At 38.3% G+C, this 23,482-nt stretch overlaps 1 protein-coding gene across 3 annotated transcripts; it reads right to left on the bottom strand.

Annotated features, from left to right (window-relative positions):
• Positions 1 to 600: 600 nt before the first annotated feature.
• CLEC7A (C-type lectin domain containing 7A) lies at positions 601 to 17,582 on the bottom strand. 3 transcript variants are annotated; one of them, XM_047788569.1, is made up of 6 exons: positions 17,405 to 17,582; positions 15,109 to 15,207; positions 13,525 to 13,662; positions 8,706 to 8,857; positions 6,493 to 6,611; positions 601 to 2,042 (listed from the first exon to the last, which is right to left on the bottom strand). In XM_047788569.1, exons 1-6 carry the CDS (start codon positions 17,505 to 17,507, stop codon positions 1,910 to 1,912), a joined length of 744 nt encoding a protein of 247 aa, XP_047644525.1. In that variant the 5' UTR covers positions 17,508 to 17,582; the 3' UTR covers positions 601 to 1,909. The 3 variants fall into 3 exon arrangements, with proteins under 3 accessions (XP_047644525.1, XP_047644526.1, XP_047644527.1); XM_047788570.1 differs by having other exon boundaries at positions 13,558 to 13,662; XM_047788571.1 differs by lacking the exon at positions 6,493 to 6,611.
• Positions 17,583 to 23,482: the final 5,900 nt, after the last annotated feature.

The following is a 23,482-nucleotide window of genomic DNA, read 5'->3' as shown; positions in this document are numbered from 1 at the left end:
TGAAAAATCCAGTGACCTTGACACAATCTCTGTTCACATACTAATCGACATGATTAGAATGCGATTAGAGGGAGTTCCCGTAGTGGCACAGTGGTTGACGAATCCGACTACGACTAGGAACCATGAGGTTGCGGGTTCCGTCTCTGCCCTTGCTCAGTGGGTTGACGATCCGGCGTTGCCGTGAGCTGTGGTGTAGGTTGCAGACGTGGCTCGGATCCCGCCTTGCTGTGGCTCTGGCGTAGGCCGGCGGCTACAGCTCCGATTGGACCCCTAGCCTGGGAACCTCCATATGCAGCAGGAGCGGCCCAAAGAAAATAGCAAAAAGACAAAAAAAAAAAAAAAAAGAACGCGATTAGAGATTAGAGACTGCGGATAGAGGCTGTAAATGCCTCTCCAATAATATGGAAATCCCCATTGGAAACATAAATTGCATCATGGGGAAAATTTAAAAGAAAGTTAGAGAGACAAATCATCATATGAGGAAACTTAGTTATGTTCCAATAATGTCTTTTTACATAATTACTGAGGAAAAAAACCCAAAACAATGATGAAAAAATAATAATAAAATGTGTTTTGCATTACAAAACGTTAAATGTCAGTAGGACAGGTTTTTTTTAACACTCATTATCAGATTTTTTGATTGATCATATTTTAAAAGGAGAACGCTTTCTTATAAGAGCAGATTCCTTACAACTTCATATTGTACAAGATTCTCTTAGTCAGAGATACGCTCTGCTATTTGAGGAAAAAAAGATGAAAGCACGGATTTTTTTATGATGCTTTCAATCATAATCATGACTATATTGATGAATAAAATAATAAAATGGCTCTGGTTGTAGTGAAGTTTTTGTTTTTTTTTTTTTCCCCTTGTCTTCATTTAACCATTCAAAAAAGATTTCCACCTGTGTGGGACAGACTGCTAACATGGAGAAGCAAGTCATGGAAACACGCCATATGTGCACATTTCAAGAACAAAAAACACACCACCACCACTCTGGGTCAGTCAGCAATTAGGATGTCCTTGAAACACCAAGAATTTGTGGCTAATCCTGTTGCTGGAGTTTGGCCTCTGTCTGCTGGTGCCAAACTGAAATGCAGAGACAGAGTTCTGGGGAAGGGAGAAAAAAAATAGCTTTATTGCTTTGCCAGGCAAAGGAGGGTCCACAGCAAGCTGATGCCTTAAAGACTCTGCCCCCTCCCCACCTTAGAAAGAATTGTGAGTTTTATAATAAAAAAGGAGAAAAACAGGTTTTCAGATAGGAATCAGGGTTGGGACAAACATGCATTCTTCTTTCTTTGGGGGGAATCTTAGTCCTCAAAGCTGGAGTCAGGAGGTGTCCATGACGGTGTTCTTCTGGGTTATTGCCTAGAATAATAATACTTGTGCAAAGGGCATATTGAGAACAGACTAGGAAAGTTCCTGAAAAACATCATGTGTTGATAAATCTTTAACCCATAGGCAATGATGCTCAGGTTGTCTAATCTTTCGCTTATGGGTGATTGCGTCTAGGGTGATATTAAGTCAGGGCGAAGGACAAGGAAGGACCCTAAGCTGTTCCGTTTCAAAGTATTCATTTCAAAAAGAGGCATAAGGAATATAACTTTTCTCTCAGAAGTACGAGGTGCCTGCATCAATCCCAGGTAAACCCCAAGTCAATGGGAGAATGAAAATTCAAGTTCAGCTGCCCTATCTCCGTTTTTAGGGCTGTAATACTTAGAACACGATACTGGGTCGCCCAATAGAGTTTGGTGACACAGCCTCCCCATCCTGTTTCTCAGCTGAGATTAAAGATGGCTGGGCTCTCTTGATATTTTCAGCCTTTATTTTGAGCTCAAATATCTCCCCTTTTCTGTTTTGTTTTCTACTCTCCTTACTTCTCTTGGTTCCCCCACAGCAACATCTTCACTGTTATATTGACAGCTTCTTCTCACAAATACTATATGAAGGCACACTGCAAAGTTGGTCATAAAAGTCTGACACATGAATCCACACACAATTGTGAGATGACTCTTTTTGGGTAACTGTGCTTCTGATTTGAAACCTGTTAAAATATAATACAATAAGGTTAGGATAAACTTAAGGAATACTGTTTACTATCTGCACAATGCTGGAATAAATTGGGAAGGATATCGGCGAAAAGAATTTCTGAAGTGTAAATATTATTGAAAAAGGAAACTTGCATTTAGATTCTACTTGCTGCTAAGTAGCCTGCATTATGCAGGCATAAAAATGACTTAAAACTTCTTAAAGAAATACTATTAGTGGCATGAAATTAAACTTCTGACAAGAAGTAAAAACCATTTAATAGTTTACAGCGAGTTCTTAACTGTCAACATTTTACTTAGAAATATATTTACTAAATAAAGCAACAGTTTGGTAAAATTATCATTGGGTATATTTACTGAGTAGACCAAGTAGAAGAATTCTTCTTGAAAGGGATCATGGGTATTAAGGGAAGGATCATAGATAGCAAAGCTATTTAAAGGCAGTTCAAACAACTCCATATTTTTAATGCATCCTGAAGATTGAACTGTATTGCAACATAATGACAGACAATTCTGAGAATACCCGTGAGTACACAGAAGCCTGGCTCCATTCTATTTGCTCTTTGGATTCCTGTAGGAGCAGCATTATTTAGTCACGCTCAAAGGACATCACTGAGTGAGCCTCAGTGTAAAAGCTATGATCGGGTACTCTTTCATTTTGTGTCTTGACCTCATCTTAGCTCTGAGGTTGGAGGACTGAGCGAATTCTTCTATTGAAATGACTAGGCTAAGGCAAGAAACTATTTTGATCCTGCTCAGGGTGAATTGTGACCAGTGTTCTTCTCCAAAAATATTTTCTTGACATCTAAAAGATGTTGGGGTATGTCCAGAGCCAAATTAAATTACTGTCACCAGCAAGTAGTAACATATCAACACATTGATTTGGATCCACCCTTAGGACTTTAGTAGAGAATCCGCTAGTCATATTTTTTATTTTATTTTATTTTATTTATTTTATTTTATTTTTGTCTTTTTGCCATTTCTAGGGCAGCTCCCTCGGCATATGGAGGTTCCAAGGCTAGGGGTCTAACTGGAGCTGTAGCTGCCAGCCTACACCACAGCCACAGCAATGCCGGATCCGAGCTGCGTCTGCGACCTACACCACAGCTCATAGCAATGCCGGATCCTTAACCCACTGAGTGAGGCCAGGGATCGAATACACAACCTCATGGTTCCTAGTCAGATTCACTAACCACTGAGCCATGACGGGAACTCCTCTGCTAGTCATATTTTAAAACGGCAACAGAAAACTTAAGATAAGCAAGTGCTATAGAAAAGTAAGATATATATTTTGTCAAGATTGCCAATACATTCCCTGTGCTTGGGCTAAGGGAAGTGAAACAAGTGGTATAACATCAACATGTGATCCTAATCAGCAGTTCGTGCTATTCCCAACCAATAGTGCCTACCGGTAGCAAATCAAAAGCCACTCTGTAGATTTCAAGTTAATTTTACAAACGTTTAAGATGTAATGTTAAGCACACTATCAGAAATACTCAGGGACATAAGAAAACAAATCAACATGAACAAAAAATAGAAGAAAAAGATAATAGAAACAGGTACACGCAAGTATGAAATACTGGTATAATCAAACACAAATCTTAAAACGACTAGACAATGTATTCTAGGAGTTAAAAGAAAATGTGGGGAATGTTGGAAGAAAGCAAGAAATTATAGCGAGTGGGTAGATTTGAGGAATTATAAAACAAAAACTCACTAACAAAATTAAAAACTAAATTGAGGCTTTTAACAGCAGACTAACTACAGATGAGGAAAAAATAATGAACCGGAATTATATGAGAAAAGTAAATATAGATTAAAGAAAAAAAGATGAAAATATAGGATAAAAAAAGGTATGTAGGATATTGTGAATGGGGCTGTAGTACATATAACTAAAATTTCAGAAGAGAGGAAGCAACATTTGAAGAAAATGTCAAAGCTGAAAAAAAGTATCAGATTTAAAACATATTATTTTCAAATAGCTGACCTTTCAAAAACAGAACGCATTGTAATGATACCTTGGAATGCCTGAGAGAGAAAACTGCAAATTTCTAATTTTAACTCAAAATATTTGTAAAACTTAAAATGAAGACAGTTTTAGACGAGCACAGAGAAAGCAATTTTAAAATTTCAACTCTAAAAGAAATACTAAAGGGTATTCTTCAGGTTTAAGAAAATTATTCAAAAGCGAAGGAAGGAGAAGCAGAAAGGAATAAGAAGCAAGAAAACCATTAACATGTGGGAAAATCTAATCAACTGCTTAATATATTATACATATCTACAGTTTTCTGGAGCTGCATTTTTCAATGAAAATGGCATCCAAGACGCCATCAATTGTTGGGATACCATTTATTTAATTTAATTCTGTGAAATAAGTGCATTCAAGATGGAAATGTAACAGAAAATCCTACAGAAGCTGGAAAACAAAGGACGATTTTGTTACAGGAGTAAATGGAAAAGGACGCTACCAATAGAAAAAAATAGCAATGAAAAGTGCATGTCTCAACCTTGCCACCAGGTGGCGAGTGAGAGAAAAAATGTATCCTCTGTGATGTTGAACACAAGCTGGTACTCATGGTTTTTCTATCTGAACCTACAGGAAGAGTGTATCCATATATAGTCTTTTTACTGGATGTATTTATAGATGATAGACAGGTAGGTAGGTAGGTAGGTAGGCAGATAGATAGATAGATAGATAGATAGATAGATAGATAGATAGACAATAAAAAAACCAAAGTGGAGTATTTAAACAGTCTCAGGTTTATGGTGTTCCTCTTTGACTGGTAGGATCAAATAGTAGGATTTGACAGAGTTTAATTTCAGTATGGAAAATTAAGGAAAAAAGAGAAAGAAAGACACAGAGAAAGAATTAACAAAGCCACCATTCTTTCTTTGAAAACTACATCCACTGAGGTAGATGGGAATAAAAAAAAAGGAAAGAAAAAGTAAAATCACTTAGCATTGCGATTATGTAGGCACACATACACACACGCATATACACAGAAACACACCAAGGACAGAAGTTTAAAAGGGGAAATATATGTTCATACTCTACAGATATTAAGAAGAAAACGAATGACAACTGCAGTGAAGAAGACTTCAACACTCTGTGACAGCTGATTTCATGTGTTGATTCTACTGGCCATCGCCAGATCCAACATTATTTCTGAGTGTGTCCTTTGAGTCAGTGATCTCAGTAAAATAGATGATCTTCCCCAATGTGAATGGATATTATCCAGTCCATCCAGGGGCTGGACAGAACAAAAGGCAGAAGCATATATTTGTTCCTTTCTTCCTGCCTCACTGTGTGAATAGAGACATCTCATGTCATCTTGCTTTCTCCTGCCCTTGCCCTGGGTTTTACACTGCTGCCCCTCTGCTTCTAAGCCCTTCATACTTGGGCTGCATTACACTGCCAGCTCCCCTGTGTTCCCAGCTTGCAGACGCCAGATTGTGGAAATTCTCGGTTTTTATAATCAAGCAAGCTGACTCCTCATCATAAATCTCCATATAGAAATTTCCCTTCATTGTGTGTATATTAGTGTATACCCATGCACTGAGGAAGAATTTATAATCTTGCAAATGCAAAATCTGTTTAAAAGATCTTTATAAAATATGAAATGTGGTTGCTCTTCAAATTAATAATAAAGCATGTATTGCACATTAACTATGTGCATGACACTGTGATAAGGGAGTTTACTTTTCTCTCCTCTATTTCAAAATCCTAAGTGGTAAGTACTATTTTTATTTTCATTTACAGATGGCAAGCAGAGGCTCAGATAAGTTAAAGCATGTTATCCAGTCTCACACAGTGAGTGGGCCAATCACTGACCCAAGCCGAGAACTGAGTTCAAAGTCATGCTTTTAACCACAGTTTTACACCATGTCCCAGTGACTGCTCTGGTTGGACAGCTTCAAATACATGCCCTCCTCCTATGAAAGCTGAGGAAACACACCTGCGTTGACAGTTCACAGTGACCACTCAGCTCCTTTTGACTCTCAAGTCTTCCTCTACCCTCCTGTTTTCTTTTTTCCTGGCTCCCTCTTTCTTTCTTCCCATCACTATGTATCTTTTTCTCTCTCTTCCTTATTATGGTCAACAGATCAGATTCTTTTTTTTTTTTTTTTTGTCTTTTTACCATTTCTTGAGTCGCTCCTGCGGCACATGGAGATTCCCAGGCTAGGGGTCGAATTGGAGCTGTAGCCACCGGCCTACACCACAGCCACAGCAACGCCAGATCCCAGCCACATCTGTGACCTACACCACAGCTCACGGCAACGTTGGATCCTTAACCCACTGAGCAAGGCCAGGGATCGAACCCACAACCTCATGGTTCCTAGTCGGATTCGTTAGCCATTGAGCCACGGCGGCAACTCCCAACAGATCAGATTCTTAACTAACTTTTGCTGAGAAAGGTATGAAATTTTGTATCTTCAGATACTTACAAGTTAGACAATAACATGGAGCCATCCTCCCAAAGCCATGGCCCTTCATTCTGGCCGTGAGAAAGCCCTATCCAAAATGAATGATCAGGTTGGGAAGACACATGCCTTGATATAAATTCCTGTAAGAAAACATGAATACCAAAACACATCAAGAAGAGAGAGAGGAGAGAGTGGGAGGGATCGGGAGCTTGGGCTTATCAGACACAATTTAGAATAGATTTACAAGGAGATCCTGCTGAATAGCATTGAGAACTTTGTCTAGATACTCATGTTGCAACAGAAGAAAGGCTGGGGGAAAAATGTAATTGTAATGTATACATGTAAGGATAACCTGACCCCCTTGCTGTACAGTGGGAAAATTAAAAAAAAAAAAAGAGAGAGAGAGATGATATAGACAAAGAGAAGATGCAGGAAGAGATATTACAGATTTTGAGAGACAACAGAATGAGTCACCTTAGTAGAAGATTATGCATATGCTGGTGTCAGCCTAGAGAAAAGTGCCAACTCTTGAATGCTCTGAGTGTCTCAAAATGCATCTCTCATTTTTTCAGTCATTGTTGTTGAATTTTCCAATACAGAATAGAGCCATAATGTCAAAATTGCACTACCTTTGTGTTCAAACTACCTGACAAAAAATCCAAAGAGGAACCTCCTTCTGGCAATGTCCATGGATGAAAGGCCACTATCTTCTCCATAATTTTAATTAAAAATATAAATTTATAAGATCTTTGTCAATAAATGCTTCTCAAAGTTATATGACAATTTTAAAAATAGTTTAGTCTACTGCATGTTTTATGAATATGTAATCCGGGGTTAATGACCATATCTATGTGTTTCTTACTGAAGTATAGTTGATTTACAATGTTGTGTTAATTTCTGTTAAACAGCGAAGTATTTCAGTTGTATGTATATAGTTACATTTATATGTGTATATATATGTATATGCGTTTATATAGTTACACATATGTGTGTATACATATACATTCTTTTTATATTCTTTTTCTTTATGATTTATTATAGGATATTGAATGTAGTTCTCTGTTACGGAGTAGCACCTTGTTATTTATCAATTAATGATCATATTTGAATTATTGACAAATATAGCACAGTATAGTGGCAATTACAGAAAGGTCTATAAACCAGACACACTTCCAATCCCTTGGTCTTTCTTTATCATACATTTACTTCTATTAAGTTTTATGGGAACTACAGTTGTTGTGTAAGGTCAGAAACCAAAAAAAAAAAAAATTGGGATTAATAAAAAGCAAACATAGAAGCTATAGATTATTTAAATTAATAGCATAAAATGTTTCCTGATTATTAACCCCTTCTCATCTCAGCCCGTCTGAGTTCTATCCTTCATTCATGATGTATTATTAAGTCACACTTATTCTGTAAAATGTTTATGCTAAAAGGGATCTCTCTCTCTGAACTTACTGATTTATTTTTTCTTTTTAGGGCCCCACTCGTGGCATATGGACGTTTCCAGGCTAGGGGTTGAATTGGAGGTACAGCTGCTGGCCTATACCACAGCCACAGCAATGCAGGATTCAAGGCATGTCTGCTACCTACACCACAGCTCAGGACAACACCAGATCTTTAACCCACTGAACAAGGGCAGGGATCGAACCTGTATCCCTCTGGATCCTAGTTCTGTTGAATACTCATGAGCCACAAGGGAAACGTCTCTCTTAACTTCTATATTTGTTGCCAATACTAGACATTTAACTTTTAATAGCCTTTGAATTGTTTCTATTTTCTTACAATATACATGAACATTGCTATTGCAAGTTACGATTTTAAACCTCTTTGCCTTTTCCAGTATCTTGCAAGGAGAAAATGATTTATAAATGGAGATTATCATAGTTGACATTTCCTTGCTAATTATCATGACAAAGGAAGAATTTTCCTTTTAACTCTACCAATTTAAAAATTGAAATCCAAACCCACAAGAAATGAGGAGTGGCCTGCTTATTATAATCATGTGCACTGGGAGTTGTGGTAGAAGAATTTATTTTGAAGTAAAATGTGCTTAGTTTAATTACAAAGAGAGGGAATATATACTTTACTCACTTAATCCATGCTATTATTACAATTATGAATACTATGTAAAAGGATATTCTCTTAGGGAAAAATCACTGTGACCTGGGATCTACGTCCATTTTTCTGCTCAGTATAGATCATAGGTAATTATAGCTGAAATCTACACTTACCAGCTCTTTGGAGCTCTCTATCTTCAGGAGATAAGAACCCAGTTGAGAGCATTGTCTTTTACTTCTATTCCAGGAATCTAATGATGTGCTAAATAGATAACAGCTATTCTCATGTGTGATCCACTTAGGGGGACAAGAGCTAGAAAGAACTCCTGGAAATAAAAGATAAATACAATGAGGTCCATCCTATGCCAATACCTCTTTCAGTGCAAGCACCATTCATCCTAAGGACACTTAAAAAATAATCAATGAGTTGTCATTAATTCATTTCATGTTCTATTCAGATGACAGGGATATGATTTGACAGAAGAGACCATATTAAAAAAAAAACAAAAACCCTATTCATTTCGACTTAAAAATTGACTTAAGTAACTATAAACTGTGTTTTAGACCGTTGACCCTCCCTCCCTTATTAATTTGCTTCCATTCCTTCAAAGTCAGCCCAGAAATCCCTTTCTCCATGATAACTTCTAAAATAAATCAACACAAAATCAATCGTTAAGGTGAACTGTAATTTCATGTTAACTTATTTTACAGGTGTGAGATCCATGTCAGAATGCAATTTTCCAAAAAAAAAAAAGAGAGAGATAAAAGCATAAAGCCATTATTCACATTACAGAGAGTATTGTGATAAAATAGTGAGGAGGTGTGTGCCCAGAGATGAAAAACTGAAGTCAAAATATCATCATATAATGAAGACACAACCTCTCAAAATCTATGGGATGCTGCGAAAGCAGTGCTCAGAGGGAAATTTATAGGAATACAGGCCTTTCTCAAAAAAGAAGAAAGATCCCAAATGGACAACTTAAACCTCCACCTAAATGAATTCGAAAAAGAAGAACATAAAAGTCCTAATGTCAGCAGAAGGAAGGAAATTATAAAGATCAAAGAAGAAATCAATAAAATAGAGACTCAAAAAACAATAGAGAAAATTAATAAAACCAAGAGCTGGTTCTTTGAAAAGGTGAACAAAATGGACAAACCCCTGGCCAGACTCACTAAAAAGAGGAGAGAAAGAACCCAAATAACCAAAATTATAAATGGAAAAGGAGAAATCACAACGGATACAGCAGAAATACAAAAAACCATAAGAGAATACTATGAACAACTCTACGGCAACAAGTTTGACAATCTGGAAGAAATGGACAATTTTCTAGAATCTTACAGCCTGCCAAAACTGAATCAAGTAGAAACAGACCAACTGAACAGACCAATCACTAGAAATGAAATTGAAGAGGTCATAAAATCACTCCCTACAAATAAAAGTCCAGGACCAGATGGCTTCACAGGTGAATTCTATCAAACATATAAAGAGGAATTGGTGCCCATCCTCCTTAAACTCTTTCAAAAGGTTGAAGAAGAAGGAATACTCCCAAAGACATTCTATGATGCCACCATCACCCTCATTCCAAAACCAGACAGAGATACCACCAAAAAAGAAAACTATCGCCCAATATCATTGATGAATACAGATGCAAAAATGCTCAACAAAATCTTAGCCAACCGAATCCAACAACATACCAAAAAAATTATACACCATGACCAGGTTGGGTTCATCCCAGGTTCACAAGGATGGTTCAACATACGCAAATCAATCAGCATCATACACCACATTAACAAAAAAAAAGTCAAAAATCATATGATCATCTCAATAGACACAGAAAAAGCATTTGACAAAGTCCAACATCCATTCATGATCAAGACCCTCGCCAAAGTGGGTATAGAGGGAACATTCCTGAATATAATCAAAGCCATTTAGGATAAACCCACAGCAAATATAATCCTCAATGGGGAAAAACTGAAAGCCTTCTCACTCAAATCTGGAACAAGACAGGGATGCCCACTCTCACCACTGCTCTTCAACATAGTTTTGGAAGTCCTAGCCACAGCAATTAGACAGACAAAAGAAATAAAAGGCACCCATATAGGAAGAGAAGAGATAAAACTGTCACTGTATGCAGATGACATGATACTATACATAGAAAACCCTAAGGACTCAACTCCAAAACTACTTGAACTGATTCATAAATTCAGCAAAGTAGCAGGATATAAGATTAACATTCAGAAGTCAGTTGCATTTCTGTATACCAGCAATGGAATATTAGAAAAGGAATACAAAAATACGATACCTTTTAAAATTGCACCTCACAAAATCAAATACCTCGGAATACACCTGACCAAGGAGGTAAAGGACCTATATGCCGAGAACTATAAAACTTTAATCAAAGAAATCAAAGAAGATGTAAAGAAATGGAAAGATATTCCATGTTCCTGGATTGGGAAAATCAATATTGTAAAAATGGCCACACTACCCAAAGCAATCTACAGATTCCATGCAATCCCTATCAAATTACCCATGACATTTTCCACAGAACTAGAACAAACAATCCAAACATTTATATGGAACCACAAAAGACCCAGAATCGCCAAAGCAATCCTGAGAAACAAAAACCAAGTAGGAGGCATAACTCTCCCAGACTTCAAGAAATACTACAAAGCCACAGTCATCAAAACAGTGTGGTACTGGTATCAAAACAGACAGACAGACCAATGGAACAGAATAGAGAACCCGGAAATAAACCCTGACACCTATGGTCAATTAATCTTTGACAAGGGAGGCAAGAACCTAAAATGGGAAAAAGAAAGTCTATTCAGCAAGCATTGCTGGGAAACCTGGACAGCTGCATGCAAAGCAATGAATCTAGAACACACCCTCACACCATGCACAAAAATAAACTCCAAATGGCTGAAAGACTTCAATATACGACAGGACACCATCAAACTCCTAGAAGAAAACACAGGCAAAACACTCTCTGACATCAACATCATGAATATTTTTCTCAGGTCAGTCTCCCAAAGCAATAGAAATTAGAGCAAAAATAAACCCATGGGACCTCATCAAACTGAAAAGCTTTTGCACAGCAAAGGAAACCCAAAAGAAAACAAAAAGACAACTTACAGAATGGGAGAAAACAGTTTCAAAAGATGCAATGGACAAGGGCTTAATCTCTAGAATATATAAACAACTTAGACAACCCAACAGCAAGAAAACCAGTCAATCAATGGAAAAATGGGCAAAAGGCCTGAATAGACATTTCTCCAAAGAAGATATACAGATGGCCAAAAAACACATGAAAAAATGCTCAACATCGCTGATTATAAGAGAAATGCAAATCAAAACTACCATGAGATACCACCTCACACCAGTCAGAATGGCCCTCATTAATAAATCCACAAATAACAAGTGCTGGAGGGGCTGTGGAGAAAAGGGAACCCTCCTGCACTGTTGGTGGGAATGTCAACTGGTACAGCCACTATGGAGAACAGTTTGGAGATACCTTAGAAATCTATACATAGAACTTCCATATGACTCCGCAAGCCCATTCTTGGGCATATATCTGGACAAAACTCTACTTAAAAGAGACACGTGCACCCGCATGTTCATTGCAGCACTATTCACAATAGCCAGGACATGGAAACAACCCAAATGTCCATGACAGATGACTGGATTCGGAAGAGGTGGTCTATATACACAATGGAATACTACTCAGCCATAAAAAAGAATGACATAATGCCATTTGCAGCAACATGGATGGAACTAGAGAATCTCATACTGAGTGAAATGAGCCAGAAAGACAAAGACAAGTACCATATGATATCACTTATAACTGGAATCTAATATCCAGCACAAATGAACATCTCCTCAGAAAAGAAAATCATGGACTTGGAGAAGAGACTTGTGGCTGCCTGATGGGAGGGGTAGGGGGAGGGAGTGGGAGGGATCGGGAGCTTGGGCTTATCAGACACAACTTAGAATAGATTTACAAGGAGATCCTGCTGAATAGCATTGAGAACTTTGTCTAGATACTCATGTTGCAACAGAAGAAAGGCTGGGGGAAAAAATGTAATTGTAATGTATACATGTAAGGATAACCTGACCCCCTTGCTGTACAGTGGGAAAAAAAAAATCATCATAGTCAATAAAGATGCAATTAGAAATTAAGGTTTTGGAGTTCCCGTCGTGGCTCACCAGTTAGCGAATCTGACTAGCATCTATGAGAATGCGGGTTCAATCCCTGACCTCGCTCAGTGGGTTAAGGATCCAGCCTTGCCGTGAGCTCTGGTGTAGGTCCCAGATGCGGCTCAGATCCCACGTTGCTGTGGCATAGGCTGGCGGCTGCAGCTCCAATTGGAGTCCTAGCCTGGGAACCTCTATATGCCTTGAGCACAGTCCTCAAAAGGCAAAAAGAAAAAATAGAAAGGAATTGAGGTTTCCTGTATATAAAGTGGTAATTAAATCAATGAACTTGTAAAAACGCATTTAACCAGAGTTTTCAGAAACATATATCTTAGGTCTCTCTCTCCTGTGCATGTTTAATACAGCGTCTTAATTCTTAGCAACACTTTCCCTTCTTTCCTTCTATCGCTTTTTTTCTTTTGTGATGTCTGATTTCCTACTTTAACTATGCCACTTTAAAACATCAATCCCCTTAGGACTGATTGATTCTTTTGTCCCTTTGCATCAAATTATACAATCTCCTATAAGCCTCCATACATAGTCTGTGATAAATGAGTTACTGATTTGAAAAAAAAAAAAATCTAATTTGGAACCGATCAACGAAGTTCAGAAGGTCTTTAAGATATCACGTTATTGTATTTATGACAGAGGCTTTTAACTGAGGTAATACTGCTGTGTGCTTTCCTTTAATGCACAATCACCACATGTAAACGTACTTCTGCAGCCCCATTCCAAATCTTAGCACCAACAATTAATGCTTCTGAATCAAAGATTCTATTAATCCTTTCACTCAGCCCTTGCCTGTGGTTGGGAGAGCCTTGGTGGTATCCTCACCCTCTTCTAAAGATGATTGTGCGGGTTGACTCTGGTTGTTTTTATTTCTTGATGGGAAGCTGTCATTCTTCAACATCTTGTTCCCTGAACTTGATCTCCAAATAGCTTCATAGCCGAACAGCAATAATGAGAGAGAAAAAAGTCATTTTACTATGTTTGAGAATTAAAATCCCATAACCATATATAAAGGGGTACATTCTTAATTAGTGATAAAGAGATAATACATTGCTGATGGAGAGCTAAAGATAGACAAAAGATAGAGATAAAATAGATGGTAGATTAAATAGATGGAAAAAAGAAATAACTTCCATGAAGAAGGTATAATACAAAAGAGAAAAATGAACCTGATAGAGAAGAAAAAGTGTGAGGGAGAAAGCAAGAGGCAAATGATCTACAGTCAATTGGGGCCATGGTCAATTTGAAATAGTAATAAATCTTCTTTCTTTCATCTATCATTTAAAAATGAGAGCTCCAAGAGGAGTTCCCCAGTGGTGCAGCAGGTTAAGGATCTGGGGCTGTCCCTGTAGCGGCTCGGGTCACTGCTTGTGGTGCAGCTTTGATCCCTGGCCTGGGAATTTCCACATGTAGCAAGTGCTTCCAAAAATAAATAAAAAATAAAATATAAAAATGGGGCCTTCTTGAGAACCCGCCTATAACACAGAATGTACTCAATAAACACCTAATTAAGAAATCTTTCATAAAGACTCTCTGAAGGCACAAAAATATGGACAATAGAATGGGTGAGATATAAAATCTAGGTAAATTTATTTCTCCATCAAAAGATATCCACTTAGTACTTGGTAAGTGCTGCAAGTATTCCCTGGTATTATCCAAAAAAAATTCAGATTAAAGGACCAGGTACAAAACACTTTCTTTAAATCATGAGATATAAAAATGTCTTAGAGTCTTTTAAAGAATTTATTTCATTAGGAAGATAAGCACTAATTGTACTTCCTTCTTCACCTCCACTGGTTTCCTCTCATTCGTTTACCCTAGGAATTCCACAGCTTTGAAACCAGCTATTCAAGAAGGTAGTAGATCACTGCAGTTAAAAGTATGAGTTTTTTAGACATACTGCCTAAACATCTAATCACGTTCCTACCGTTAACTGGTCTATGATGCCAGGACTAAAATAAGAACTAATAGCACTAATTCAATAAGGTCAATATGCAGATTAAATAAGATTATGTTACACTCTTAAAAGACTGCCTAGATCATTACACCTTTTTTTTTTTTTTGTCTTTGTTGTTGTTGTTGCTATTTCTTGGGCCGCTCCCGCGGCATATGGAGGTTCCCAGGCTAGGGGTCCAATCGGAGCTGTAGCCGCCGGCCTACGCCAGAGCCACAGCAACGCGGGATCCGAGCCGCGTCTGCAACCTACACCACAGCTCACGGCAACGCGGATCGTTAACCCACTGAGCAAGGGCAGGGACCGAACCCGCAACCTCATGGTTCCTAGTCGGATTCGTTAACCACTGCGCCACGACGGGAACTCCCCATTACACATTTTTAATTAAATATCTGCCATTGCTCATCTCCCCCAGTACTCACCCATGGTACCCAGGACCACAGCTATCACCAACATTAACAAGCATAAAATTCCCAAAGTCGCAGTAATGGGTCGCCAATAAGGGGATGCAGCACAAGGTCCTGAGGAGCCAAAGGGAGCAGAAATTGAGTAAAGTAACTGGATAATGGATCATGGAACATTTCAGTTCTCTAGTTCATCAAAATCTGATCCCCGAAATATCTACTCATCTAGGAATAATCCGAATTTTTCTCCCCTTTTAGCAATACCTCTTCATGTTTCTGAAACTGTAACTTGAGTGCAGTGCCTTGGTATTTGTGCACTCTAAATTTCAGCTCCACATTGATGTTTATAGGTCTTGACACTATCAGGATTCCTGAAAGCATACTTCTTCTTGAGACAGCTTCATGGAGCAGAAATAGCACTGGTTTCTAAGAGTAATCTTCCCCTTTCTCTTATTTGTTGCATGCTCTTGGGAAAATTATGCCCTCTGTTTTTGTTTTTTTTTTTTTCTTTTTTTTCAATTCTCTTTGTGAAAAGTTAGGATACTAATACATCAAAATGTTATTATGAAAATTAAATAAGTGAACACACATAAAGGCACCTAGACTACTAGCACAGTCTAGATAACCCACCGTTTAACCACACATACATGTAAACACACACATACCTCCCTATCTTTTGCATAGTTTTTTCCATTCTCCCCCAACAGGTTGCCCAAGGAAAGAATTGCACAAGCGATGAGAGGAAAATAATTGTGCAATATGAATGAGCAGAAAGCAGAAGGGAGCAAATTCTGACGTCAAAACCTGTGAATAAACTCTCCCTTGATAACAAGAAATTCATTTTCTATTAATACCCCCACACCAAGATTGAGAATAGGCATTAAGAGCATTTCAGAGAATTTTCAAATAGGAGAATTACAGGGGAGATTAAATGGCTCATTCAATGAAGAGAGAGGTCTCTGCCGGCCTACACCATAGCCACAGAAACGTAGGATCCGAGCTGCCTCTGTGACCTACACCACAGCTTAGGGCAACGCCGGATCCTTAACCCACTGAGCGAAGCCAGGGATCAAACCCGCTTCCTCGTGGATCCTAGTCAGGTTTGTTAATGCTGAGCCACAAAGGGAACTCCTAAAGAGACAGATCTTTCAATGCCCTTGTCCAGGTTTCACTTCTTTTACATTTGGTTTAAGACTCATATCCTGATAATGGGATATTTTTATCTAACACATATATTTCTTCACTGACATACAAAGAACTCCCTTTACAAAAAATAAAAAAATAAAGAATATCAAATCAACCTCATTATCACACATACAAAAAATTCAGATTGGGGCTTCTAAGCCCTAAGACTTCTGACTTCCCTTTGGCCTTTTCTACAAAATCACAAGTTGTTTTCTCCATCTTTTCATTCTTCTCCTGATCTCCAGTATCTTGATGTTGTTCATATCCACTGCTTTGCCTTTTTTATTTTTGTCTTTTTTAGGGCCATACCCGAGGCATATGGAGGTTTCCAGGTTGGGGGTCAAATGGGAGCTGTAGCCACTAGCCCACACCACAGCCATAGCCACGCCAGATCTGAGCATCATCCGTGACCTACACCACAGCTCATGACCACACCTGATCCTTAACCCAGTGAACAAGGCCAGGGATCGAACCTGCGTCCTCATGGGTGCTAGTCAGATCTGTTTCTGCTGAGCCACGACAGGAACTCCCTGCTTTACCTTTCCTTAAATCCCATGCTACAATTTACTCATTTCTATCAAGTAGGCCACTCCTATCAAAATTCTTTCATCTTTGAATTTCACCTCACTTAATACAACTTCTTACTTTGGAAGTGCCCATCTCTAGAGAATAGAGAAATTGTAGGTATTTTTCATCATCATAATAATTAACTTAAATAAATTTGGCACTTGAACATCACTGGGGTTAAGGGCATCTACCCTCCCACAGTCAAAAAAATCCCTGTATAACTTACGGTTGACCCTCAGTATTTGACATTCTCCATATCTACAGTTCAGCTTCCACAGATTCAGTCAACTTCAGATGGTGTAGCACTGTAGTATTTATGATTAAGAAACCTCCATATATAACTGGACCTGTGCAGTTCAAACCCCTGTTGCTCAAGGGTCAACTGTACTAATGATTGGTCACTGAATGGTTGCTGAGAGAAAAGGCTTCGTGCACATTCAAAGAATCTTCAGTGATTTCTGAAAATCAACATATAGTAATAAAAGCCCAACAAATCATGTCTCGCCTCTCTTTTCCACTTCCAATTTCAGTTGATGAGATTGACAATGTTGAAATCAAATACCTTTCTCGGAGACCACAGATCTCCTGGTGAGCTTGTGAGAGCTGAAGTCTAACTGAGTGTATCCATCTTCATCCACATTTTCTAAAGGAGCCTGGTATTCCATGGTTCAAGTGAGTTTCTAAACTGATACAGCATTGGCGAGCTCATCCCTCTCTTCTCCTAAGACAAGTGCCTCTAGACAAAAGAGGATCTGGGAGTCAAATCACGTGGGATTGGCATTTACTAAGCATTAACAAGTAGTCCGACCAGCTACCCAAAAGCAGGAAATGAAAACTAGGCTGTGGTAACTTCCCATTGGTACCTTCAGATCCTGTTTCTGAGACTGATGTCACATAAAAAATGAAAAGGTAGCACACGAGATAGATCTTTGTTTCAGGCCAAATGTAAGACAAATGACACCATTCATGTCTTAGGCTGCTTTCATCAGTCTCACAACTGAATTGGACATCATCAGTTGACTTGGCCTAGGTGAACTTAAAATAATTTTGATACCTTGAATTCACCCATACTTTGCTAGACCTATACATTCATTCATTTCTTCATGTACTCACGCTTCTAGTAAACACTTAGCAAATAATATCCATCTTTTCATCTGGCCAGAGCTGGGGTTAGAAGAACAAAATGATTATCTGTGAAGAATCTCATTGACTAACAGAAGAACCCAGAGACAGGTAGCTATGGGAAGGATGCCATTAGAAGGTACACTGTAACACATCTCTTTGGGATTTGTCAGAGGTTGATAATACAAAGTAGTACATTATTTATTCAACAATGACTATGAGCTAAGTACTACCCATTGTACATGTTCTCTCATACAATCTCAGTTTTCCAACAAGTCTGTGAGCTAGGCACTACTGGTCCTATTTCTTTTAGTCCTATGTATTATTTTTCATATAATTTTTCATTATTATTTATACAAGATTTTTTTTTTAAGATCTGCACCCATGGCGTATGTAGACGTTCCCATGCTGGGGGTCAAATTGGAGCTACACCTGTCAGCCTCCCCCACAGCCACAGCAACACAAAATCTGAGCCGCGTCTGCATCATAGCTCACAGCAAAGCCGGATCCCAGACCACTGAGCAAGGCCAGGGATCAAACCTGCATCCTCATGGATATTGGTCAGATTCATTTCTGCCGTGCCACCACAGGAATTCCCACAAAACATTGAATATAGTTCCCTGTGTCATAGTGTAGGACCTTGTTGTTTAGTCCTATTTTCAAACGACAAAAATGAGACATAGAAATTTTACCCACTTGCTCAATTTTAAGAAACTACTAAAAATATTGCAAGGAATCAACCCAAAGTCTACTCTTACTGCTAAACCCATGACCTCTTCTGTTATGCTACCATTCCATACGCTTAAATGGCAAGTAACAGCTTATAGAGAATTCTGGGACTGAGTATTATATTAAATACTTGATGTTTCCTCTTTTCTGATTTCCATAGTAATGCCCAAATTAATGAGATATGGAAAACACATATCATTGCTGGAAACTAGAGGTAGCCAACCCATTCAAAAGATTTCGAAGCAAACAGAGTGAAGGAGATATCTGGTAGTTGTCGAAGACAAAAAACCCCAGGCCCTCATTAAAGCAGCAAGGACAGATTTTGTTCAGTTATATGATTACAACAGAAAAGAAGGCCCCAAATAAACTGAACTCGACTTCCCCAAAAGAGGAGACTAGAGACTTTTTAAAGGCTGGGGTGTGCTAGGGGAAAGGTACTGAGTGGTCTTGAGAGGGTTAAGCCATGTGATAAGACCATCTAGATTTATTAATTGATCTTTTTTCCAAAAGAGAAACAAACTTCTCCATCTTTTTTGATAGGAGACAGTGGTGCATGTTGAAGCAAAGTGGTGCCCCCACTGACGTTAGAGGGCCAATTACATCCCTAACTCCCTAAATGTTTGCATTCAGAGATGTCTTTCCGGACCTTGATGAAAGTTTTAGGCAGTCAATTTACATCTCAAAGGGCAGAGAGAGGATTTTAGTTGCAGGCTTCAAAAGTAATTGTTCTAAGAGGAAGATTCAGAGGCTTATCTGACTATCTCCAAGTTTCCTCTGGAACAACCAATAAATTCTCCTGGAAGCTCTGAGCTTTCTCAGGCAGGCATTTTAAGAGGGTCTAGGGTCACCCCAGGGACACAGCCTTAAACCGCAAGATTCTATGTTACAGTTTGTTAAATCTCTTAGTGCAGAAGTTTGGATGGAGTAGTTCTGTGCCAGGGGTTCTGTGGTTCTCACAAATCCCTATCAACATGGAAGGGACTTCAGTAGGAAAAAAATTTCTCCCTTTTACCTAGCTGGCTGCAAAAATTTTCCAACTTTTCATAGACATGTTGCAAAGTGGTGGTATGGATCTAATCTTAATCTCCATCAGTCTTCTAGTTCCATAATGCAACCCTTGGAAAAGCAGAGGATAGCTGGAAGCAGGGGATTGTCCTCAGTTAATAAATTAGCTCAAGGAAGAAAGCCTCATGGACTAAATAGAACTAGAGAATAGTAAACAGAGGAGCACTTTCCAGGCGGTAACAAAAGCTTTTTACTGCCAATTCAGACCCCACCCCCACAGTGGGAGAATCTTCATGCAATAACTTTTGTTTTTTTTTTTACTTTTTAGGGCCATACCCTTGGCATATAGAGGTTCCCAGGCTAGTGGTTGAATTGGATCTGCAGCCTATAGGCTACACCGCAGCCACAGCAATGCCAGATCTGAGCCGTGTCGACGACCTACACCACAGCTCACAGCAACGCCTGATCCTTAACCCACTGAGCAGGACCAGGGATTGAACCTGCATCTTTATGGATACTAATCAGATTTGTTTCCACTGAGCCATGATGGGAACTCCATGTAATAGCTTTTATTATCTATGACTGCCATTCTCTTTACATTTACAGTTGTACAAAAACAATTGGCTAAGTTGTCAAAGAAAATTTTAAATACGAAGCAGGTCAGAGAGAGGAAGACAAATCTCATATCACTAATATGTGGAATCTAATCAAAATGATACTAAAGAATTTATCCACGAAACAGAAAGAGACTCACAGATTTTGAAACCAAACTTACGTGTAGCAAAGGGGAAATGTTGTGGGGAGGAATAAAGTGGGAGGTTGGAGACTGACGTGCCCACACTACTACATATGGAAGGGATGAGTAGCAAGGACCCACTACATAGCACAGAGAAATGTAATCAGTACTCTGTAGTGACCTACATGGGAAAAGAATCTGAAAGGGAATGGAATATATACACATATACCTGAATTGCTTTGCTAAACACCTGAACTAAAACAACCCTATAAGTCAACTAAAAATTTTGACTGTTAACTCCAATACAATTACATTTTTTTCCAATAAATGTAAACTTCTTCGTCTTCTCTTTTGTCTGGGACTAAAACAGTTAAACAGTGATTACACAAATCTTTGACAAACTAAGAAAATAACCCCTCAGTATTTTAAAAGGCAGGAGGGTGTGGGGAGAGATAGTTTGCGTATTCAGAGAAAAAGACCCCTAGTTAAATATTAATGTAAAAAAACCCCCGAGTTAACCAATAAATAAACAGACAAAACCCAGCAAACAACTATCTAATTCACATTCTCAGTGAGATTTGATGAAAAATTGCATCTTATATAGCAAGTTTGTTCTCCAAAGAAAAATGAGAAATCTAAGAAAAGTTCTAGAAGTGAAAATAAATTTTATAAACCAATAGTACAATTAATTGAATCGACTCAGATTGAATATTATATCAATAAAACCAGTGAAAAGAACGGTATTGAGGGCAGCCCAATCAACCTGATCACGCTCTCATTTGCATGTGTGTTTTTTTTTTTTTAAAGGGCTGCACCCAGGGCATATGGAAGTTCTCAGGCTAGGGGTCCAATCGGAGCTATAGCTGCAGGCTGACATCACAGCCACAGCAACGCCAGATCTGAGCCATATCTGTGACCTCCACCACAGCTCACGGCAATGCCAGATCCTTAACCCACTGAGCTAGGCCAGGGATTGAACCTGAAACCTCATGATTCCTAGTTGGATTAGTTTCTGATTTGCCACGACAGGAACTCCTCATTTGTACGTATGTTAAACGGTTGTTAACAGTGTTTGCTTCCAGAATTAAATCTTAAAGATAATACCTTCCCCAAATAATATTTATATTGGTAGGATTAGCAGAGTTAGTAATTATCAGGAAAAGGAAACACAGGAGATACTGAGGCATAACATCTAATGGGATTTTTTGGAAATTTTACATAAATAAATGAATAAAGAGAAATATATATATGAATGAAATAAGATTATTAAAAAATAAAGATTCACTGAAGAACCATTGTAGAAAAAGAAAATGTAGGTCTCAGACTTCCCTCTGTGGTGTAGCATGTTAAGGATTTAATGTTGGCCCATCTGTGGCTTAGAGTTGACCCTCCGCCCAGGAACTTCCATATGCCCTGGATGCAGTACCCCCCTCCGCCAAAAATATAAGTCTTCAGGAGACAGAAACATTCTAAAGTAACGTCTCCTTTTATGTTCATAAATTTAAAAAAAAATCCTCAAATTTCACCTCTAATTTGAATGCTCACTTGGGTCTTCTTCTTTCCTCCTTCCATCCATTAAGCAATTAAACATTGACTGAACATTTAGTATATCCTCAGGAGCTTGGATACAAAAGGGCATGAGGCCCAGTCCCCATCCCAACTGATTTCGCATTATATTTGGGGGATAACACCCCCAAATTACCTAAATTGTTCAGGTATGCCCTGGTTTGGGTAGACCACAAAAATTACTTAGCTTTAGTCACAATGTTCTGTCAAGTGTTAATTTTATGCTTACTACAAATGACAGAGAATCCTTTCTTAGAGCCTCTAAAAATTTTAAGTAAACCAAAGGCTGTCTTTATAACTGTCACATTCTTCATGGTGAATATGTGCCCTTCACTATCTTTTACCTATGACCTTCTCTTTTCTGAATCTGTTTATGGTTTCATGGTTTCCATGTACTATCCTGTTCATATTCCGCATAGAACCTCTGCTATTCCTCTAACTCAAGCCCCTTTTCTTGCATTTCATTGGGGAGAAGTGTTTACAGTGCATACAAACTTCACTCTCATATGGCACCTGTGTTTGAAACTTCCCTGTCTACCCAAGGAAGAAATATATTTATGTGTCATTTTCTTTTTGTTAGATGCTTGTAACTGCTTTCCTCACTAATCCTTGAGTTTCTTGAGCAGTGGTGTACCCAACATATTTTGAACAGTTCACTTAGCATTATTACTTTTTCTTCCCTCTTCCCGTACAACAAACATTAAATAAAATTAAAAAAAATTAATAACAACAATGAAATAGAATGAATGATAATAATGTCTGGAAAATAAAAGTAGGCAGTGAATTTTTTTTTTTAAAGATCTTTGTTATGGGACTTCCCGTCGTGGCTCAGTGGCTAACAAATCTGACTAGGAACCATGAGGTTGCAGGTTTGATCCCTGGCCTTGCTTAGTGGGTTAAGAATCCTGTGTTGCCATGAGCTGTGTTGTAGGTTGCAGACACGGCTTGGATCCTGCGTTGCTGTGGCTCTGGCGTAGGCCGGTGGCTGCGGCTCGGATTAGACCCCTAGCCTGGGAACCTCCATATGCGGCGGGAGCGGCCCAAGAAATGGCAAAAAGACAAAAAAAAAAAAAGTGCACATAAATGTGTACATTAAATAAAAATAAATATTATTGTACAAACTACTTTTAATTATAAATACAATATTTTCAGTTATATTAACACCCTTTGGAAAAGGAAAAGAAATTTATACCTACATATAGGTATGTCACAGTAATAAGTAACAATATTACTGTTTTGGATTCTTTCTCCAAATTTGTCAAAGATATGGACAAAATTAATCTTTTTCTTGGTTTCATGTGGAGTAAACTGCATTCTAAGACATCAATTTAATTACAATTGATTTGAATGCTTTTCAATTTTGAAGTTTTTTTTTCACTGAAGCAATGGATGTACAAACGGGAAAATTCTTATACATAGGATATGTGTGGCAAAGGTTTATTTAAAAAAATCCCATTTTACAATTCCAGAAATTACAAGATT

The sequence above is a fragment of the Phacochoerus africanus genome, chromosome 7 (assembly GCF_016906955.1).
Source record: "Phacochoerus africanus isolate WHEZ1 chromosome 7, ROS_Pafr_v1, whole genome shotgun sequence".
NCBI lineage: Eukaryota > Metazoa > Chordata > Mammalia > Artiodactyla > Suidae > Phacochoerus > Phacochoerus africanus.
This window is presented reverse-complemented; position numbering and strand designations above follow the sequence as displayed.